The 23,211-nt window shown below is 46.4% G+C and overlaps 1 protein-coding gene across 4 annotated transcripts in view; it reads right to left on the bottom strand.

Annotated features, from left to right (window-relative positions):
* Positions 1-23,211, bottom strand: part of TLL2 (tolloid like 2) — a 147,089-nt gene that overhangs the window by 102,973 nt on the left and 20,905 nt on the right. For 3 of the 4 annotated variants that reach the window (XM_027528575.1, XM_027528572.1, XM_027528574.1), the window contains exon 2: positions 5,168-5,278. In XM_027528575.1, the coding sequence (XP_027384376.1) occupies positions 5,168-5,278 (111 nt within the window). Of the gene's footprint in view, positions 1-5,167; positions 5,279-8,348; positions 8,410-23,211 lie in introns of those variants that run through there. The other variant, XM_027528573.1, reaches the window with a different exon arrangement.

The raw sequence follows: 23,211 nt of genomic DNA, 5'->3' as shown, positions 1-23,211 counted from the left end.
TCCATCATCCTCTACTTTAACCTTGAACCCACCTAGGTCAGTGTTCTTTCTACAAATACCACTACTAACAATGAGGAAGAACAGGAAGGGCTGATATTTATTGAGCATTTCTCATGTGCCAGGCACTGTGCTCAGCACTCTGCATGTATTCTTTCCTTTGGTCCTCACAACATCACTCCAAGGTGAGGAGTATTACTCTACCCATTTAACAGATGAAGATACTGAGGCCCCGCTCAAGGATTCAAGCCCAGACAGTCTGAGGTCAAAGCTAGTGATGGTGACCAGTGCTTTGACTACACTCCTGAGAGCAATGCCCTGTGGGAGCTTTTCACCCCTAAGGCTCCTGGGAGATGATTCAGGGCCTGCCAGTCTCCATCTACTTCTTCCTTCTCTCTCCAACCTTCTAGATACAAAAGTGCTGGGCCACCTCTGGGGGATCCAAAGTCGAATCTGTGTGGACTCTGTTCTCTCTCAGCTCACAGTGGAGAAGGAACAAGAAGACAGATTCTCAGGTTTTTAGAGCATGATGCTCACCATGGTAGCCTTAGAGCACCATGAAGGAGTCAGCAGCAGGGCTGCTAGGCTTCCCTTCCCTGCACATCCTTCAGGCAACCTCCCAGACAGGCAACTCTCGGGCAGCTGGTCATTCAGCTGGCATGGTGGCTGGTCACAGCCCAGCCTCTCTTTGAGGTCTTTTACTTACATTTGCAAGCCTGGGTCCCCATGCTGTGCCATGGCAGGTCCCCCAAGGACAGCAGGAGGATTGCTGAGAGGAGCCACCCTGAGCATTCATGATGATGATGCTGTGCAGTTCTGGAGGGATGAGTGGGGTCCCCAAGCTGGAAAGACCAAGACCCAGAGGTCTCCCTGGGTCCTGCATGGTCACCTCCGCTGCTTTCCAAATCAACACGTACCCACACAGCTGTAAATTGGTGCAACCACTTGGGAAATCTGACTGCATCTACTAATAACTTACAAATACCCTGTGACCCAGCAATTCCACTCCTGGGTACATAAACAGAAATGAGTGCTTATGTCCACCGAAAGGCAGATACAAGACTGTGAGTAGTAGTTTCAGTTATCATATCCCTAAACCGTCAAATGTCTAAATGGCTCTCAATGGAATAATGAATAAACTGAGGTATTTTCATGCAGGAGAACACAGCACAAGAACCAAAGAGGACAAACCAGAGCTTCACACACAACATGGGGGAAATTCCACAGTCACAAAACTGAGGGGGAGGAGACACAAACAGCACAAACTGCACAGGTCCATTCACGTCGGTGAAATGCATCCGTGTGGAGAGAGGTCAGATGAACGGCTGCCGTGGGGTGGGTGCTGGATGGAAGGGGGCATGAGAGGGAGTCTTGGGGCTCTGGAAATATTCCACCCCTTGGTCTGGACACAGAAAACTACATCATACTGCATGTCTGAGCTATGTGAAGTTCACTAATTTTTTGTTCGCGTTGCATGGCTCACAGGACCTCAGTTCCCTGACCAGGGATTGAACCCGGGCCGTAGCAAGGTTCCCTAGTTTTAAGTACTAAAATAATATAACAAAAGTGAAGTGAGTGAAAGTTGCTCAGTTGTGTCCAACTCTTTGCAACTCCATGGACTATACAGTCCGTGGAATTCTCCAGGCCAGAATACTGGAGTTGGTAGCCATTCCCTTCTCCAGGGGATCTTCCCAACCTAGGGATCAAACCCAGGTCTCCAATATTGCAGGTGGATTCTTTACCAGCTGAGCCACAAAGGAAGCCCAGGAATACTGGAGTGGGTAACCTATCCTTTCTCCAGCAGATCTTCCTGACCGAGGAATTGAACCAGGGTCTCCTGCATTGCAGGTGGATTCTTTACAAGCTGAGCTACCAGGGAAGCCCAATATAGCAAAAAAGAAAATTAAAAAAAAATTAATCACACAAAACTTACAATCTGATCAACTTCTCTAGGACACCAGTAAGAATCTGGCAGGGGGCGGGGATGGAGGGGCATATATGATGAGCTGGAATGAGAGAATTATGAAGAGATGCTTCCTTTGGTTGGAGCTCAATTATGATGCAATTTACACACCATGTAAATAACGGTGTGAGAAATAATTTGGGTTCTGAAATCCCATTTAACATTCAAATGGACTTTTCAAACTGTACAGGAGAGGTCCCCTCAAATCCAAAGAAGTGATAATCATAAAGCCAGACACCAAAAGAAGCTTGTTCCTCCCTTCTCCCGGCCACAGGCGATGAGGACCCCTGACCTCCTGACAACCTTTGCCCTCTTGCCTTCCTCTCAGCCCTACATCCTGTGTGGAGCTTGGCCTAGTTCTTGCAAGCTGCTCATGTTCCCCATGAGCCATGGCAGTTGCCCCCACCCTGCTGAGCACAGTCCTACCGCACCCCGCCCCCCCCCCAACATAAAGAAGGAGCAGACCTTGGACAAGAAGGGAGCTTATCACCAATTCAGCGGAGGTTGCCATCCCATTTCCCACCCCAAGAATGACCCCTCCCTTGGTATGGAATGTCCTTCTCTCCTCTTCGACTCCTTCTCCAATCTGGGAATCCCGTCCACCTCCCCAGGACCTCCTCCTCTGGGAAGCCTTTCTGACTCCCCCACACCAGCAATGGCACCCTTCTCGGTGTCCCTACTCCCCCTGTGCTTCCTGGGACCTCTACCTCTAACTCTTCATTCGTTTTGCATCTATTTCCTCTGCGAGCTGGTGAACCCTTAAGAGACACCTCAGTCTATACCTTCTCAGGATTTGGCACTAGACCTGGCACAAAATGAACACTCAGTAGAGGTTTCAATTAATGAGTGAGTGAGCGAGAAATATGAATACAGTGTATTCGCCTTCCCTCCCAAATGAATACAGATCCCAGGGCCTTTTGTGCCAGGAGATGCTGAAATGGAGAATTGGTAAATTAGTTCTAGTGGAATCTTTGAGCTGGGGGGGGGGGGGGGGGCTTTGGGGATGTTCTTGAATGCCACCAAGCAGAGGGGAAGGGGTGGCCCTGACAACCCCTCTTCCACCGTCACCACCAGCGAGCGGCATGGTAAGGCTACCCAAGCATCCAGTCAGGAACCCAGCAACCTCAGGGCTGCAGATGGGATGTCAAGAGCAGTGGTAGAGGGGACTCCACCAAGCTCCTCCAGCCATAGATAAGCAAATTACATTTCCATTCAGAAACATTAGGCAGGACCCCTGCCGCCCACAGAGGAAAGCCCCAGCTCTCTCAGGCCACAGACACTGGGTACCATGGGAGTTGCCTCCACTCTGGGCACATTCCCACCCACCCTGTCAACAGGCGCCTCGATCATCTACCCCAACTTCTCCAGGTGCCTCTATCTTCAATAGCTCCCCAAAGAGCCACCCTCCAGTGATGCACAGCTTCCTCTGTTCCTTAAGGCAGCCCCTTTCATACTCCCTGTCTCTGCACACAGTCTCTCCTCTGGCTGAAATGTCTCCTCTTGATTCTTCACCTAAGGAACTCCTATTCATCCTTCAAGACACAAGACCATTCCCATGATGACTTTCTTGGCCCCACTGCTCTTGATTCGTTGTAACCCTTGCCCGGAGGAATGACAATTTATCTATCTACGCTTCAGTTTCATTCTGCTGGACTGGGTGCCTTAGTGATTCCATCTGTCATTGCCTGAGAACATGCCACGTGCCAGGCACCAGGTTAGCCCATTCCTTTTGGAGTAAATCCTCCCAACCCCTACTGACCGGTGTGCTGGTTTCATCCTCATTTTAGAGACAGGAAGACTGAACTCTGAGATGTTAGTGAGCTCGACCAGGTCTAAGCTCTGTCTGCCTGGCATGAAAGCTCTCCTTGAAGGCGGAGGCCACACGCTATTCCTCTTTCTCTTACCAGCACTGCACTAGACCCATGAGAGGTCTAAAAAGGGAAGTATCCAGTATTATAATACAGTAGAGTGTCATTGGAGAGGAAATGGCACCCCACTCCAGTACTCTTGCCTGGAAAATCCCACGGACGGAGGAGCCTGGTAGGCTGCAGTCCATGGGGTCGCTAAGAGTCGGACACGACTGAGCAACTTCACTTTCACTTTTCACGTTCATGCATTGGAGAAGGAAATGGCAACCCACTCCAGTGTTCTTGCCTGGAGAATCCCAGGGACGGGGGAGCCTGGTGGGCTGCCGTCTATGGGGTCGCACAGAGTCAGACACGGCTGAAGCGACTTAGCAGCAGCAGCAGCAGCAGCAGAGTGTCATCAGTTATGCAAGACGAATGCTCTGGAGATCTGCTGTATCACATCGAGCTTGTAGTTTCCAGTATTGTGTTGTACATTTAACATTTTGTTAAGACAATAGATCTCACGTTAAGTGTTCTTACCACAATTTTTTAAAGCCTCAAAAGAAAGGAAAGGAGGGTGGGTAGAGGGGTCACAGGTAGGACAGAAAGTGTAGCATCTGGCACACAGGAGCCTTGGTCACTGTCAGCCACACAGCCTATCATCTCCACAATGCAGAACCCTGGGCTTCTTTCTGAGATTGGAGATTCCACAGAGGGGAGGCGTCTGAGTACAGGGGGCAGGGGGGTGAGGAGAACTCAGGAAACCAGTCTCGTCACTGCCTACCCCAAGGTGAAGGCAAGCAAGGAGGGTGGGAGAGGTGTTGTCCAAGCTTTATACGCCTTGTCAGTGTTTCCTGGCCCAGGGGGCATTTCCACCTGGTTTGTAGGCCAAGCAAGTGCACAATACCCCTGTTTCCTCGCCATCTCCCGCCACAAGCATCTTCCCACTACTAATCAGCATCAGCATCACCACCACATGCCCTCAGTGGAGCCTCTCTAGGAATTCTCTCCATTTGGGAAGTGCCAGACCCTGAGGCCAGAGTCCTGAGAACCTGTGTTGAGTTCAAGTCTCTGAGCTTAGGGTTGAACCTTTGGATAAAGAGGCAAATGGAGGTCTTCTTAGAAGGACAGGTAAATTTCAGCTTCCCAGCCTGCAATGGAGAAGAAGTGGTCCCTCTGGTTTTCCATTGACAGGTGGGCCCTGGACCAACAGGCCAAATACCAATGATTTGTGGTCCACATCTACCCACGTCTGAGTCCCCGCCCTTTCCTCCAGGGCAGGGGCGGAGGGGACACCTACCTGGGTCCAAGCCCCTGGCCCTTCCTTCCAGGGCAGGGGTGGAGGGGACACTGTACTTACCTGTGCTGTGTCCCATGTCCTCCACTGACTGCTTGACCCAGTCATGGGCTTTGTCGATGTGAAATAACTTCAGGTCCTCTTCATCTAAGGCAATGTCTCCCCAAAAGACAGCTGGGAAGGAAAAATAGAAGTGTATCAATTTAAGCTGGAGATCAAAGAATGAATTTACTAGTGGCCCAGAGGGTACTGGAAGCTAAGTAGCAAACTCTAGAAAAGATAGTCCATCCAATCAAATTTCTCCCTGAGCCTAAGAGACAGGACTGGTAGAGAGAGAACAACAGATAATAAATCTGTGCATCAAAGCCACAGGGCTGGGGCCAACTGAACTGAAGATTAAAGGCCTAGGTCAGGAAAATGCAAAACCAGAGTGAAATATTGTCTCACGTCTGTTAGAATGGCTGTTATCAAAAACACTAGAAAAGGAAGTGTGGGCAAAGATGTGGAGAAAAAGCAACCTTTGTGGAGACTTCCCTGGTGGTCCAGTGGCTAAGACTCTGAGCTCCCAGTGCAGGGGTCCTGAGTTTGATCCCTGGTCAGGGAACTAGATCCCACATGCTACAACTAAGACCCAGCACAGCCAAATAAATAAATATTAAAAAAAAAAAAAAAAAGAAACCTTTGTGCACTGTTGGTGGGCATGTAAATTGGTACAGCTCTTATGGAAAACAAGCTTTCCTGGTGGCTCAGTGGTAAAGAACCCGCCTTCCAATGCTGAGGACACAGGTTCAATCCCTGGGTCAGGAAGATTCTCTGGAGAAAGAAATGCCAACCCACTCCAGTATGCTTGCCTGGGAAATCCCACTGAAAATGGAGCCTGGCAGGCTACAGTCTATGGGGTTGCAAAAGAATCAGACATGACTTAGTGACTAAACGACAAAAACCATGGAAAACAATATGGCAGTTTCCCCCAAAAATGAAAAACAGAACTACTATGTGACCTAGCGGTTCCACTTCTGAGTACTTACCTAAAGAAAATGAAAACACTGACTTGAAACAATATCTGTATCTCCACGTTCATTGTAGCGTTATTTACAATAGCCAAGATATGGAAACAACGTTAAGTGTCAGCCATGAAAAAAGAACAAAGTCTTGCCAGCTGCAACAACATGGATGGATGTGGAGGGCATTAAACTAAGTGAAATAAGTCAGACAGAGAAAGACAAACATCACATGATCTCTTTTACATGCAGAATATATATATTCCACATGAAAGCTTATATGTATATATATATATAAACATGGTTGCCAGAGGCAGGGAGTGGGGCAGGTGTGGGAGAAATAGGTAAATTATTTTTATTGTTTTTATTTTGTTGTTGTTTAAATAAGTTGAGTTAAAAAAAAAGAATCAAGCAATTCATAGTGGGAATGAAAAGGAATGGAGAGAATCTGGAAAATCAGGAACTTGGGGAGTTGGAAGAGCCAACCTATTCTTATCACTAAACAGTAAAAGAAAAACTGAGAAGGCCTTTGAGTAACAAAGACTGATTAAAACTCAGGCTCATGGTGTAGAGAACTGGGAACCCTCAGTCAATGCCAGCAGAGGTATAAAATGGTATACTCCCTATGGAAGGTGTTTGGCATTTTTCTACAAAGTTAAATTTATCACAAGACCCAGCAATTTCACTCCTAGAGATCTCCACAAAGGAAATGAAAATATAGGTCCACATAAAGACATGTACTCAAATGTTAACAGCAGCCTTATTAATGTGCTGTGCTGTGCTTAGTCGCTCAGTTGTGCCCAACTCTTTGCAACCTCATAGACTGCAGCCCGCCAGGCTCTAGGAGCCTTATTAATAATTGCCCCAAACTTGAACACAACCTAAATGTCTATCAACTGTTGGATGGATAAACAAAATGTGGTCTATATATATGATGGAAAACTATCTAGCAATTAAAAAGAACAAACTTAAAAAAAAAAAGAAGTCTTGACACAGGCTACAATACGTGATTCTAAAAAACATCATGCTAAGTGAAAGAAACCAGATGCAGAAGACTACATCTTATACGATTCCATTTATATGAAGCATCTAGAAAGACAAGTTTATAGAGCCAGAAAGAATAGTGATTGCTTATGGCTGGGGGTGTGGATGAGATCAGACTATAAGTTGCCATGAAGGAATTTTTCCAGGTAGTAGAAATGTTCTAAAATTGGACTGTGGTGATGGTTTGCACAACTACCGATTGGCTTAACCCTTTGAAATTTGCACTTCTTTTCACCTTGTTAAAAAGTGTAACAAAGTTGGCTCAGCCAAAGATGGTTTCCAGCTGAGGGTCCTGCGCCCCTCTCACCTTTCTGAAGATTTAGCACAGGTCCACAATACAGGGCCATCTTTTCCTCCAAGGAAAAACATCCTTGTCAATGATGCCTTCACAGTGTGATCAGGAGCACCCCTCACATTCTGAGAGCAGACAGAGAAGCAAGAGGGCAGAAGGCAAAGGGAGGATATAACAGGACCTGGGAAGACTTCAACAAGCCAAGGAAGTAGCACAATGATGTTCAAGCTTTTGTGCCCACATAATTTTTCAAATATTTTATTTATTAATTATTTTTTGACTGTGTTAGGTCTTAGTTGGGGCATGTGGGATCTAATTCCCTGATCAGATCAGATCAGATCAGTTGCTCAGTCGTGTCTGACTCTTTGCAACCTCATGAATCCCAGGCCCTTGCCTTGGGAGCATGTAGTCTTAGCCAGTGGACCACAGGGAAGTCCCCAAAATAATTTTTAAAAGCCCAATATCCTTATGTATATTGTGAGCCTAACATTTAAGATTTCCCCCCATGAGTTTAAATACATTTTTAATTTTGTTCACAAGAAGTAAAAAAAAAAAAAAAAATAGTGAACATTTTATACGATGAAGATTGACTATAATTATAATAAATGTTTCAGAACGTGATTTGGTAAAATAGATTTAACCATCTTATTGAATAGCACATGCTACATCAGAAAGAAAACAAGGAAGTATTCATCTTGGGTTTTATCGACATATCTTGAAATAATGAAAGTTCAGAAACCATTTCAGTTATACTTAAAAGAATCACTGTTGTTAACTCTTATTTCAGTTGTTTTGAATTCAAAACATTCCACTAAGCACCATGCATCCCCCTAGACAGAGACTCATACAGATAGGAAAAGACAGGAGAATGCCAGGTCTAAAGTGCCTTGTTTTCAGTTGTGTTCACCTCTTCGCGACCCATGGATGGTAGCCTGCCAGGCTCCTCTGTCCATGGGACTCTCCAGGCAAGAATATGGGAGTGGGCTGCCATTTCCTTTTCCAAGATACCTTGACTCATCATCAGAGAAGGCTGCTCTGTGAGCAGTCATTTCTCATTTTCCCTTTAGTGCTCAGAGGCTTTTGTACTCCAGGATGAGTGACGAGTGATGCTTTCTTCAGTAAAGCTGGGGAGGGACCACCGTGACCAGGGCATCCTCCAGCAGTTTTAATACAGAATCTTGTGTGGAAGCTTTAGAATCTGGATATTCATTCCCTTAAATTCTCTGCACAGTGCAGCCCTTTCTAAGTCTCTGGTACCCCTGCACACACCAGTTTGCAAACCAGAGAGTAACAGAGGCCAGGGCAAGGGAGCTTCCTAAGTCAGAGGGCTGTCGAGAAACTCCTCCTGGGCTTCCTCAGCCCGCCTTGGTCTCCATCTGTTTTCCAGCCCTTCAAGGCCCAGCACTCAGGAGTCCTGCTTCAAAGGGAAGGAGTCCCAGGCTGCTTCCCACATAAGGAATTCTTCCTGAAATCACTTCCAGCCTGCATGTGTTGTATTGTTCACCTGGGGAGGTAGGTTGATTAAAAACATTAATTTTAAGCCAGAGGAGTCCTGGGTTCAAATCCTGTTATGGCCATTTGATAGCTGTGTGACCTTAAACATATCATTTGACCTTGCTGAGCCTCGATTTCCTCATCTTGAGATAGAATTACCTACCTTGCAGAGTTGGCAAGAACTAAATGAAGTAAGTGTGTTAAACACTCGGTACGACAGGTCCTGGCCCTGAGGGAGCATTCAGTGAGGAGTCGCGTCACTGTAATTTTCACTGGGTTCCCTGTCTTTCTCCTACTCTGCTCTGTCTTCATCCAGAAGCCCCTTTCCTGTGAAGCTCACTGAGCTCCCAACAGCCATATCTCTGAATGAAAGTATTCCTCCCACTCCTGAAACATGCCAGCCTTTCTCTGTGTTCCTTTAGGAAAAACAGTCCCAACCAGACCACATCAACCAGACCACAGGAGCTAAATTGTGTCTGTGCATCTACCTAACAAATATTTACTGAGCCCACAAATGCAAGGGTGTGGGTACAGGAAGTGAAGCTGGGGGTGTGAGGAGGAATAGTGTATTCTATAATGCTTTAAATTAATATTGGATTGTCCATATGCAGTAATTCTTGACCTTTCTCATTCCCATTTTATAAATGAAGAAACTGAAGTTCTGAGAAGAGAATGACTTGTTTGGGGTCACACAGCCAGCGAGTGGCAGAGCCAAAACAACCAAACCCGGGCTTTTTTCAGTTCCCACGTTTCCTTCCTCAGTTTCCCGTTCTATCAGATTCCAAGTGCCTTGAGGACAGGCTCCAGCTGTACACATATTTCATACAGCAAATCTCACTTTATACTAAGAAAAGCCATCATATAGGTGCTCTGGCTCAGAGTGAAGTACTGAATGAGACAAAATGTCCAAGTTGTGCCTGTGTAACCGTGAACAAATAGCCTCTCTGAATCTCAGTTACCTCATCTTTCACATGAGAATAAATAATTATAATAGCTTCCCCACAAGGTTGTTGTGAGCATCAAGTCAGATACTGTGAGTAAAGTTGGCACCAGGCACCACTGGGTAAATATAAGATGCTCAGCTGAGCTGCACCTTCCAGACATGAAGATCCTCAGCAATGGCTCCCATTAATGGTGATGGACAGTGAGATCAGGAGAGGCTGTAACAGGTATGACCTCTCCCACGCCCACAAGGGGGTCATTGACTTACCACTAGCACCCAGCCCAAGGCAGCCCTTACCCACAGCCCCACAGAAGCGGCTGGCCCAGCCTGCCCCTGGGAGCACACACTGGGAAGACCACAGGGTCTGTCACCGGACTGTCCATCTCAGGACCCAGAGAGCCCCCTCCCACACCAGCCTAGCCTCCTCTCCTGTGGTCCTGGAGGGTCCCTGACACCAAATCTGATCTCACACACTGCCCTTCTGTCTAACGGATGCTGTCTTGGAATCCTAAAGGCAGCTCCTTTGTCCCTCAAGGAGATCAAACCAGTCCTTCCTAAGGGAAATCAGTCCTGAATATTCATTGGAAGGACTGATGCTGAAGCTGAAACTCCAATACTTTGGCCACCTGATGTGAAGAACTGACTCCTTAGAAAAGACCTGATGCTGGGAAGGATTTAAGGCAGGAGAGAAGGGGACAACAGAGGATGAGATAGTTGGATGGCATCACCGATCTGATGGTCTTGAGTTTGAGTAAGCTCCGGGAGTTGATGATGGACAGGGAAGCCTGGCATGCTGCAGTCCATGGGGTCGCAAAGAGTCAGACATGACTGAGTGACTGAAACCTGTCCCTCAAAGACACAGTCCGAGAAGGCTGCTGCCTGTCACCTAGATGCCTCTCCTAGAATGATTCACCAGCACTGCACTAGGCTCTGGAAGCTCCCCAACATCAGGCCTCAGACCAGAGTAAGTGGTACCCCAGAAGAGAGGTCCAGAATCAGCTTGTCATCTCCAGTCCTACTCTGATCCCATTCCATAGACATGAGCATGAAGTGGAGAGAGGCTGAGTGATTTGTTCAAGGTCCCTAAACAAGGCATTTCACAGAGCCAAGGCTCCAGTCCAGGACGATTCTCATTATGCTGTCATCTGAACTAGTACAGTAGAATCTGTCCACATGCATCTGGGAGCCAAGAGTGAAAATCCCAATGCCAAAGGGGGAAGACATGGGCTTTGGATATTCAAAATAAGCCTGAGGCAACAGTGGGGAGCCATCACCCCAGACTCCAGTGACAACGTGCATGGTCTTCTGCACCTAGTTCCTTCAACGATCTCAACCAGTGCCCCATACGAGAACTCAAGAATGCTCAGGAGTCAGCTTGGAGGCAGGTGCTGTGACCCAGAGGTCACAACTTCATGTCAACACAGTATCTACTGTGGGTTTATGGCTCCTCCTCCAGCAGAAAGGCATGATAAAGAGCAGACTGAGGAAGGAAGGCAGGATGTACACATTTACTGAGCCAAGCACACAGGACGGGCTCTGCCTGCAAGAGAAGGATGCCACCAGAGCCTCCTGCCACGCTCCCATCTTCAGAGGTGGGCTCCATCTGACTGCAGGGACTCTGAGGGCTGCATCCATGGAGTTACAGAGGGAGTCCATTTCTGAAATAGCCTCTCCTCTCAACTAGACAAAGCTTTTGTCTCCTGTTTTTTTTTCCAAGACAACTTGTGGGTCTCTCTTGAATAGACTGGAGAGTCCTCTTGTTCCAGAAGAGTCACAGGACGTTCTACCACACCTGAGCTGCTCTGAGTCCTAGGGCCAGGCCATTCTACTAGAAATTCTCCTCTACAGTCTCATCACGTTCAGTCGCTCAGTCATGTCCAACTCTTTGTGACCCTATGGAGTAGCTCTCCAGGCTCCTCTGTCCATGAGTTTTCCCAGGCAAGAATACTGGAGTGGGTGCCATTTCCCTCTCCAAGGGATCTTCCTGACCCAGGGATTGAACCCTCATCTTCTGCATTGGCAGGCAGACTCTTTACCATCTGAGCCACCAGGGGTCTCATCACAACAGAATTTAATTAACTTCTATCTTTGAAGTTTCATGAAGGCAAAGATTGTCTGCCTGTCCTGTAGGTCCATCTTCAGCACAGAGAGCAGGAAACATCTGTTGAATGAAAGCCTTGAGGAACTTCAGAAGACTGTCTTCTAGCCTGAGTCTCTACACCCGAAGATGAAATCTGAGACCCAGAAAGAGCTTCTTGACCCTCCTTTAAGGGTTTTTTATATGTGAAATAGAAAGTGCACATTCTTCTATAGGGATGGTCACTATGTCTCTATCCAATGGACTAAGGCATATCAGAAAATGAGGACAGGCCATTAGCTCTAAACCCCATAGGAGATAGTCACCAAGCCACTCTCAAGATGAGCAAAAAGTATTATGCATAAAACTCAGGTTGAATAACTACCCACCATAAAACCAGGACCTAAGGTACCACTAGAAGCTCTGTTAATGCGGGCAAAGATTTTTGTCTACTTTTTTTGCTACAAATATCCCTAGTGCCCAGAACAATGTCTGACATCGAGAATATGCTCACAAAATATTTATTGATAAATTAATGAAAGGAAAGTGTGTTCCAAATTCTATTTATGTAAGTTCAATGCCCAAAGCCTGGCTAAATTATTCTTCAACCACCTGCCTGGGAAGTAACCAGGTCTCCTTCCTTTTGAAATGACAGGCATATCTGAAAACATTAAATTTTCAATAGATAGTGAGTCTTGTTTCCTGCATCTATTCTGCCATTGTGGCCCCAGGGAGGGAAGAAGGTGAAGGCTACTTCAGGGAAGGAGTTGGATATGACCTGGGGAGTCCCCATCAGCAGAAGGGTGAGTAGGAAGAAGCCTTCCACATCAGAGGATATGAATGGGCCATGTGGTGTGAGGGAGCCTGTGCACACAAGGCTCTTAGGAAGTTCCCCAAGGTATAGCCCAGTGCGGCTGCAAGTCTAGAAGCTGCCCACCCACCACACACAGGGGCAATGGGACAATGGGAGCGGAGGGCAATGTCCAGAGACCTGGGCCAAGGGTGCTTCCAAATCTGGTCCCAGCACCTGGTGTCTGGGACTCTGGATGCTCCCACATGCCTACGGAGGATGCAAGGGCGTCAAGAGGGCCAGTGGAACAGCAGAGGCCTGAGGTCAACATGACAGGCCATAGAGGATGATTGACAACCAAAGCCAAAGGATCAAGAGTATAGCCTTTACCAGCGGGATCAGCATGTCAGGCTGAAATGCTAGAGCTAAGCAGATACCCCTCAGTATTTTATATTATTTTAATTAATTTAAATTGCCACATGTGGCTAATTGCTGCTGCTGCTGCTAAGTCACTTCAGTCATGTCCAACTCTGTGCGACCCCATAGATGGCAGCCCACCAGGCTCCTCCATCCCTGGGATTCTCCAGGCAAGAACACTGGAGTGGGTTGCCATTTCCTTCTCCAATGCAGGAAAGTGAAAAGTGAAAGTGAAGTCGCTCAGTCATGTCCAACTCTTAGCGACCCCATGGACCGCAGCCTACCAGGCTCCTCCGTCCATGGGATTTTCCAGGCAAGAGTACTGGAGTGGGGTGCCATTGTAAGTATACAATATGTGCACGTCTACATGCATGTTCAGTTGCTCCCGTTGTGTCTGACTCTTTACGACCCTATGGACTGTAGCCCACCAGGTTTCTCTGTCCATGGGATTCTCTAGGCAAGAATACTGGAGTGGGTTGCCATGCCCTCCTCCAGGGGATCTTCCCAACCCAGAGACTGAACCCACATCTCCTGTGTCTCTTGCATTGCAGGGAGTGTCTTCACACTGAGCCACCGAGGAAGCCTAAGTATACAATATAAATAATATAAAATAATATATTGTGTAACATACAATATAGTAATATAAAATAACAAATTCTGTTTAAAATAGCAGCAAAAAAGGATCATATATCTAGGAAAAACCTTGACATAACTAGTAGTCCTATGTTGGGACTTCCTTGGTCCAGTGATTAGGACTCCAAACTCCCAATGCAGGGGTCACAGGATCAATCCTTGGTCAGGGAACTAAGATCCTCCAGGCTGAAAAGTGAAGCCAAAAAAAAAAAAGTAGTACCACGCTGACACTGTAAAATTCTACTAAAACTTATAAACAGTGACATGAAAAGAAAGACATACTCTGTTTCTGAAACATTCTTTCTGAACTAATGTGTAGGTTTAATATATTTTAATCAAAAGTTCAATACATTTTTTCCTATTATTTTACAAAAGAATATTAAAGTTCATTTGCATAATTAGGTGATAAAAGTCAAGGAGAAGAGTACCAAAGGATGACTGGCCTCATAAAACAAGAAAATACGTTATAAATCTTAGACGAACCTGCAACATGGAATAGTCTGGAAGCAATCCTTAGTCTATATAAGAAAATGTATATACGACAAAAGAGGTCTCACAAAGTTGTGGAAAGAGGGGGATTAATCAAAATCAGTAAATTACATGGAGACAATGGGTTAGCTCTTTGAGGAAAAGTCAAGTTGGTTTTGAACCTCTCACCAAAATAAATCACAAATAAATAATTGAAATCAACATATCAGCTGAACAGTATTTACAATGTAATGAGCTAAGTCTACACATTCAAAACACACAGCTATTGAATGGTTACCAAAAGGCAAGACCCATCAGCCTCCTAGGAGAAGACTCTTGAAGGAAGGATTCCTACCACTTGGGTAACTTGCTTCTTCCACCACCGACCCCTGGCTACTGGCAACCCATTCCAGTGTTCTTGCCTGGAGAATCCCCACAGTCAGAGGATCCTGGCAGGCTACAGTCCAAGGAATCATAAAGAGTTGGACACGACTGAGCGACTGAGCACACACACACTAGATGGGCAGCACTGACCTCATCTTGAAACTTGATAGAAACACCCACTCCCAGGGCCTGTCCCAAACCTGCTGAATCAGAGGCTGCGTGTTAACTGGATCCCCAGGTGGAACATGTACACTGTGAAGTCTGAGAAGCACTGACTCAAAGCACCAGAGGCTTTGCCTCCAGCGACCATGCCCCTGGGGCCACGGGCTCTCCTCTACCCCTCTGTGCCTGTCATGGCTGTAAGGAAAAGGTCAAGCAGGGTAATTCTTCACAGAAATGTAGAACATGGGTGTATAGGCCATAGGAAAGATCTAAAATGTACACCAATGAAAATGCTAACTTTTTGGCTAACAAACACATGAAAAGATGCTCAACATCACTCATTATCAGAGAAATGCAAATCAAAACCACAATAAGGTACCATCTCACGTCAGTCAGAATGGCTGCAATCCAAAAGTCTACAAACAATAAATGTTGGAGAGGGTGTGGAGAAAAGGGAACCCTCTTATACTGTTGGTGGGAATGCAAACTAGTACAGCCACTATGGAGAACAGTGTGGAGATTCCTTAAAAAACTGGAAATAGAACTGCCATATGACCCAGAAATCCCACTGCTGGGCATACACACTGAGGAAAGCAGAACTGAAAGAGACATGTGTACCCCAATGTTCATTGCAGCACTGTTTATAATAGCCAGGACATGGAAGCAACCTAGATGTCCATCGGCAGACGAATGGATAAGAAAGCTGTGGTACATATACACAATGGAATATTACTCAGCTATTAAAAAGAATGCATTTGAATCAGTTCTAATGAGGTGGATGAAACTGGGGCCTATTATACAGAGTGAAGTAAGTCAGAAAGGAAAACTAAGAGCATGGCATCTGGTCCCATCAGATCAGATCAGATCAGTCGCTCAGTCGTGTCAGACTCTTTGTGACCCCATGAATCGCAGCATGCCAGGCCTCCCTGTCCATCACCAACTCCCGGAGTTCACTGAGACTCATGTCCATCGAGTCAGTGATGCCATCCAGCCATCTCATCCTCTGTCGTCCCCTTCTCCTCTTGCCCCCAATCCCTCCCAGCATCAGAGTCTTTTCCAATGAGTCAACTCTTTGCATGAGGTGGCCAAAGTACTGGAGTTTCAACTTTAGCATCATTCCTTCCAAAGAAATCCCAGGGCTGATCTCCTTCAGAACGGACTGGTTGGATCTCCTTGCAGTCCAAGGAACTCTCAAGAGTCTTCTCCAACACCACAGTTCAAAAGCATCAATTCTTCGGCACTCAGCCTTCTTCACAGTCCAACTCTCACATCCATACATGACCACAGGAAAAACCATAGCCTTGACTAGACGGACCTTTGTTGGCAAAGTAATGTCTCTGCTTTTGAATATGCTATCTAGGTTGGTCATAACTTTCCTTCCAAGGAGTAAGCGTCTTTTAATTTCATGGCTGCAGTCACCATCTGCAGTGATTTTGGAGCCCCCAAAAATAAAGTCTGATACTGTTTCCACTGTTTCCCCATCTATTTCCCATGAAGTGATGGGACCGGATACCATGATCTTCGTTTTCTGAATGTTGAGCTGTAAGCCAACTTTTTCACTCTCCACTTTCACTTTCATCAAAGGCTTTTTAGTTCCTCTTCACTTTCTGCCATAAGGGTGGTGTCATCTGCATATCTGAGGTTATCAATATTTCTCCTGGCAATCTTGATTCCAGCTTGTGTTTCTTCCAGTCCAGTGTTTCTCATGATGTACTCTGCATATAAGTTAAATAAGCAGGGTGACAATATACAGCCTTGATGTACTCCTTTTCCTATTTGGAACCAGTCTGTTGTTCCATGTCCAGTTCTAACTATTGCTTCCTGACCTGCATACAGATTTCTCAAGAGGCAGATCAGGTGGTCTGGTATTCCCATCTCTTTCAGAATTTTCCACAGTTTATTGTGACCCACACAGTCAAAGGCTTTGGCATAGTCAATAAAGCAGAAAGAGATGTTTTTCTGCAACTCTCTTGCTTTTTCCATGATCCAGCGGATGTTGGCAATTTGATCTCTGGTTCCTCTGCCTTTTCTAAAACCAGCTTGAACATCAGGAAGTTCACAGTTCACATATTGCTGAAGCCTGGCTTGGAGAATTTTGAGCATTACTTTACTAGAGTGTGAGATGAGTGCAATTGTGTGGTTGTTTGAGCATTCCTTGGCATTGCCTTTCTTTGGGATTGGAATGAAAACTGACCTTTTGCAGTCCTGTGGCCACTGCTGAGTTTTCCAAATTTGCTGGCATATTGAGTGCAGCACTTTCACAGCATCATCTTTCAGGATTTGGAATAGCTCAACTGGAATTCTATCACCTCCACTAGCTTTGTTCATAGTGATGCATTCTAAGGCCCACTTGACTTCACATTCCCATCACTTCATGGCAAATAGATAGGGAAAGCATGGAAACAGTGTCAGACTTTATTTTTCTGGGCTCCAAAATCACTGCAGATGGTGACTGCAGCCATGAAATTAAAAGACGCTTACTCCTTGGAAGGAAATGACCAACCTAGATAGCATATTAAAAAGCAGAGACATTCTTTGCCAACAAAGGTTCATCTAGTCAAGGCTATGGTTTTTCCAGTGGTCATGTATGGATGTGAGAGTTGGACTGTGAAGAAAGCTGAGTGCCGAAGAATTGATTCTTTTGAACTGTGGTGTTGGAGAAGACTCTTAAGAGTTCCTTGGACTGCAAGGAGATCCAACCAGTCCATTCTGAAGGAGATCAGTCCTAGGTGTTCATTGGAAGGACTGATGCTAAAGCTGAAACTCCAGTACTTTGGCCACCTCATGCAAAGAGTTGACTCATTGGAAAAGACTCTGATGCTTGGAGGGATTGGGGACGGGAGGAGAAGGGGATGACAGAGGATGAGATGGCTGGACAGTATCACCGACTCGATGGACATGAGTTTGAGTGAACTCCGGGAGTTGGTGATGGACAGGGAGGCCTGGTGTATTGTGATTTATGGGGTCGCAAAGAGTGAGATATGACTGAGAGACCGAACTGTAACTGGAACCGGAACACATATATATGGAATTTAGAAAGATGGTAATGATGACCCTATATGCGAGACAGCAAAAGAGACACAGAGATAAAGAACAGACTTTTGGACTCTGTGGGAGAAGGCAAGGGTGGGATGATTTGAGAGAATAACATTGAAACATGTATATTACCATATGTGAAAGAGATCGCCGGTCCAGGTTCGATGCATGAGACAGGGCGCTCAGGGCTGGTGCACTGGGATGACCCTGAGGGATGGGATGGGGAGGGACGGGGGAGGGGGTTCAGGATGGGGGACACATGTACACCATGGCTGATTCATGTCAATGTATGGCAAAAATCACTACAATATTGTTAAGTAATTAGCCTCTAATTAAAATTAATTAATTAATTAAAAAAAAAGAAAATGCCATATTTTCCAGTCCTGGCTGACCCCAGTGGACCTCCAACCTGCAATTCAGGGAGTTGTCACCTGGTGGTGGAGTTTGGTTATGAAGCTCTGGACACTGACTATCAGGAAAAGATTATGAAATTCAACTGGAAAACTGCCTTTCAGAAATCAAAAATAGAAACCTTGAAAGTAGTCAAATAAAAATGTAAAGCTATTATATAATAAATTTAAAAATAAAAGAGACATTTTAAAGAAATACTTTCTAATGATATATAATCAAGGATGTGCTGATATTTAACAACTGGCTGGGGGAGAAGAAAGTCTTATTTCTCTGGTATAAATACACCCACTGTGGCTGACTTCATGGTCACAGAACATGGAGATGGAGGATATGTGTACATTCAGCTCTCACACGCAGGCAAGAGCCAGCTTCAGCACACTTCTGTAATAACAATAAATAACTGTAAAGTCTCTCAGTTTCTACAGTTATGTCATGTTCCCCATCTGATTCCACGAGCCTGAACTCAAGGCTGCAAAAGATGACCATGAACTAATCCTTGCAGGGAAAGGCCCATCACAGAAGGTCCCATCTCAGGGTCCCCATAGCACAGCATCTTGACTGAAGCACACAGCACTCTGTCCCAGGGATCAGGATAAATGCCTCCTATACATTACCTTCAAAGGAAGGCCCAGAGGGGAGGTAGGAATTGGCCAAGGTCATGTAGGCAGGATGAGGCTTCATGGGTGTTTTAAGTAAAAAATGCCTTCCTGATTCCCAAATCACAGCCCCCTCCACCAAGTCAACTTCTCCCAAAGTTTCACATTCTAAGACGTTAGTAATAAACACTATTGTAAACAAGCAGACCCCACGAGGCTTTCTCAGAATAGACCACCACCCATGTCCTCCACCTGCCTTTTGTCTGTAGAAAAACTTTAGTCAAAGTATAAATTTCATCAGAGACGTGAGAAAAGGCAGAAAGAAAGGAAAACAGTCAAGCAAGACAAAATAATAATACTTTAGCCATTAAACAAAGCCAAGGACCTTTAGTTCTTTCTCAAGGACTATAGATAATATTCTGAGCCACGTCCTTTGAGCTGTTTTGCAGATACTGAAACCCCCACCAGGAGGAAGACTGTATTCACTGATGCTGCCCACAAGCACGTAGATCCCAGACCCCAGAAGGTTGATGATGCTGACTCCCAATTACATCACCACCAACCAATCAGAAGCATGTCCATGAGCTGATCACGCCCCGCTCCTTGAACACTGTGAGACTCCTCACTACCCCTCCAGGGTGAGACACACAGTGTTGAAGGTATTAGTCAGGTATGGCCAACTTTGCCTGGCAAAACAATAAAACTTTTTAAAATTTATTTTTATTGAAGTGTCATCAAATTGCAATTTTGTATCAATTACTGCTTTTCCATTATGGTTTATCACAGGAAATTGAATATAGTTCCCTGCACTGTAGAGCAGAACCTTATTGTTTATCCGTTCTATACCAGTCTGCATCTAGCCCTCTCCCACCTGCTTCCTCCTTGACAACCACCAGCCTATTCTCTACGTCCCTGATTCTGTTTCTGTTTCATAGGCAGGTTCTTTTATGTTTTTTGGCCACACTGCATGGCTTGCAGGATCTCAGTTCTCTGATCAGGAATCACACCCAGATCCCTGGCAGTGAAAACTCTAAGTCCTAACCACTGAACCGCCATGAAATTTCAAACTGTTTTTTTCTACTTCACCCAAAATTCATCCCCGAGATTTAAGCCAGCACCAGTAAAACTTCGGCAATGCTATTTAAACTGCTTTCTTAATTTGTAGATATAACAAAACAGAAACAGATAGAACAAACTGGTGGTTACCATGGAGAGAGAGAGTGGGGGAAGGCAAGATAGGGGTAGGGAATTAAGAGGTACAAACTACAATGTATAAAATAAATAAGCTACAAGGACGTATTGTACAGCACAGGGAATACAGTCAAATTTTATAATAACTATAAATGGAGTATAATCTTTAAAAATTGCTCATCACTATGATGTACACCTGAAACGTAACATTGTAAATCAGCTATACCGCAATAAAGAAAATGAAGTAAAGCGAAATAAGATGAATAGCTTTCTTTACTGCAGTACTTCTCAAAGCCTTTTGTTGTTGTTGTTCAGCCTCTCAGTCACGTCTGACTCTTTGCGACTCCGTGGACTGCAGCACGCCAGGCTTCTCTGTCATTCACCATCTCCTGGAGCTTGCTCAAATTCACGTCCACTGAGTTGGTGAAGTCATCCAACCATCTCGTCCTCTGTCGTCCCCTTCTCTTTTTGCCTTCAGTCCTTCCCAGCATTGGGGTCTTTTCCAATGAGTCAGTTCTTCTCATCAGGTGGCCAAAGTACTGGAGTTTCAGCTTCAACATCAGTCCCTCCAATGAACACCCAGGACTGATCTCCTTCAGGATGGACTGGTTGGATCTCCTTGCAGTCCAAGGGACTCTCAAGAGTCTTCTCCAACACCACAGTTTGAAAGCATCAATTCTTCAGTGCTCAGCCTTCTTTATGGTCCAACTCTCACATCTATATATGACCACTGGAAAAAAACATAGCTTTGACTATACCTCTGTTTGACTATACTGGGTGCAACATTATACTAGACCTTTGCTCTGACCGTGTTTTTAGTACATGGTCTAGGTTTGTTATAGCTTCTCTTCCAAGGAGCAAGCTCCCCAAAATTATCACAACCCTCCAAGGGAAAGAGAATGCAACATTTGCCAATGTGGTTGCCCTGGCATTCCTTCTCACCAAATCTTCCATCCTAAGGAACACCTGTGAATACTGCTGCACTGCTCAGCAACCATCCTAGGACCAGAAGGGGCTACCGGGTCCAACCCACCATGTGATGCCTGAGTGGCCTCTCCTCACACCTCTCCTCCTGTGACAGGGAGCTCAAGGTCTGTTTCATCCAAATCTAGTGTTCTGATTGTTCTCTCTGGACCAAGAGAAAAGAAAGGGACTGACAACTTTTTTTTTTTTTTTGGTCCTGCTGCGTGGCATGTAGGATCTGAATTTCCTGACCAGGGATTGAACCTGCACTCCTGGCAGTGAAAGCATGGAGTCTTAACCACCGACTGCCAAGAGAGTCCCAGGACTGATACTTCCTGAGCACCAGCCACATACCAAGCTCTCCACACTTTTCTAACTCTCACAGCTGCAACTCTGTGCCATCAGCATCACCATGCTCTTTTTCCAGATGAGGAAAGTCGGCTGAGAGAGATTAGGCAAAGTGTTCCAGGCCACTGGTGGCTCAGAGGTTAAAGCATCTGCCTGGAATTCAGGAGACCCAGGTTCAATCCCTGGGTCAGGAAGACTCCCTGGAGAAGGCAATGGCACCCCACTCCAGTACTCTTGCCTGGAGAATCCCATGGAGGGAGGAGCCTGATAGGCTACAGTCCATGGGGTCGCAAAGAGTCAGACATGACTGAGCGACTTCACTTTCACTTTTCACTTTCACTTTCCAGGCCACATCTCAGTTCTAACTCCCATCTTTGCTTTGAAGTGACCCCTGCTGCTCAGGCAGCGATGGAAGTGTGGAGAGGAAGAGGGACCAGCTCAGCCTCGGGGGTGGGCTGAGTCTGTGGCAGACCTCACAGAAGGGGTGACACTTGAATAGGAGGTTGACACGTAGGCAGAAGTCTGGCAAGTGGATAACAAGGGACAGGAGCATGCTGGTCAAAGAGTCAGCATGTGCAAAGACCCTGAGGGGAGAGACAGCGAGGCACTGTCAGGGCAGGAGCAGAAGGATCCAGGTGAGAGGGCCTGGCTGAAGTGAGGACCAGTCATGTGGACCGTCAACGATAGTGAGATAGGAGATAGGGCTGCAGGAACTGCGGGCCTGGGCAGGGCGGAAAGGAAGGCTCAGACACAGGGAATGCAGCTCCAGCGCTATTAGAACACCCAAGGTGGAACTGGGCACAGGAGTCCCTCACTGGGTGCAGCACTTCCCAGTTTGCATCCCCTCCACCCACACATTCTTCCCCACCCCAACACCCTGCTGAGGGCAAGGACCTTCAGTTCTAGGACCTTCCGTAGTCATAAATATGGAACCAGTGAGTGAATGAACGCTCCTCGCCCAAGTCCTAGGAGAAGGCAGGGCACAGACCGTCAGCTCCATTTCACGGGGAAAGCCAGGCTCAGGGGAGTTCATGACCAGCCTGTTAGCTTACAACTGTGAGAAAGGGGGAACACAGACCTCTCAGCTCTGAACTTGGAGCCCAGTTCCCTGCCTCATATGGGACCTATTTCTAGAACTGAGATGCAAGGTGGGAGCTGATCTCATGGTCAGCGGTAAAAGCTCTGTTCCCAGAGGAGCTGCTGGCCAGCCTGGACTGGACAGTCTGGTCGGGGTGAATGGAGGAGACAGAGAGCAGAAGAGGCTAGCCAGAGGGTCCTTCACAACCCTCTCCCCAGTGGTCCCCCTGAGATCCAGAGAATCTCGAGGGAGGATTCAGGGGATGTTAAGTGGCCCTTGGCTTGAAGCCTACAGAGCTGGGGAGTCTGTGAGGCAGGCAGAAGCCCAGCCAGTCAGAGGGAGGCCCCTTCAACTCTGCTGTTGCCTTCTGTCCCCAGCCACACCCTCCCAGGACTGCTTCCCACCACCCAGAGAGCAGGAGGCCCGGGGAGGGCTGCCACAGCTGGGGGATACCCACTCCCTGCCCGGCTCCCCACCACCTTCCTGTCCATCCTGACCACAGGCCTGCCCCCTCCCAGGGTTCACTCCAAAACCAACAGGGTCCCGGATTTATCCCATAGGAGTGACCTCCAGCAAGTACTCGCCTGACCTCATCTCACCTCACCTTCATCAACCAGACCAGTCCTTGATTTTCATTTCTACACCTACGGCCTGGCCTTGCAGGAAGTTTATTTTTCAATTATCCACTCACAGTCCTAATCACAAATGTTCCACAGTACAGCTGCCTCTTGGGACATAAAAGGCCAGAGTTAAAGCAGTAATGGAACCACAGGCATGGT

Source organism: Bos indicus x Bos taurus, chromosome 26, assembly GCF_003369695.1.
Source record: "Bos indicus x Bos taurus breed Angus x Brahman F1 hybrid chromosome 26, Bos_hybrid_MaternalHap_v2.0, whole genome shotgun sequence".
Taxonomy (NCBI): domain Eukaryota; kingdom Metazoa; phylum Chordata; class Mammalia; order Artiodactyla; family Bovidae; genus Bos; species Bos indicus x Bos taurus.
The sequence above is the reverse complement of the archived record's forward strand: the minus strand, read 5'-3'. Positions and strand labels throughout refer to the sequence as shown.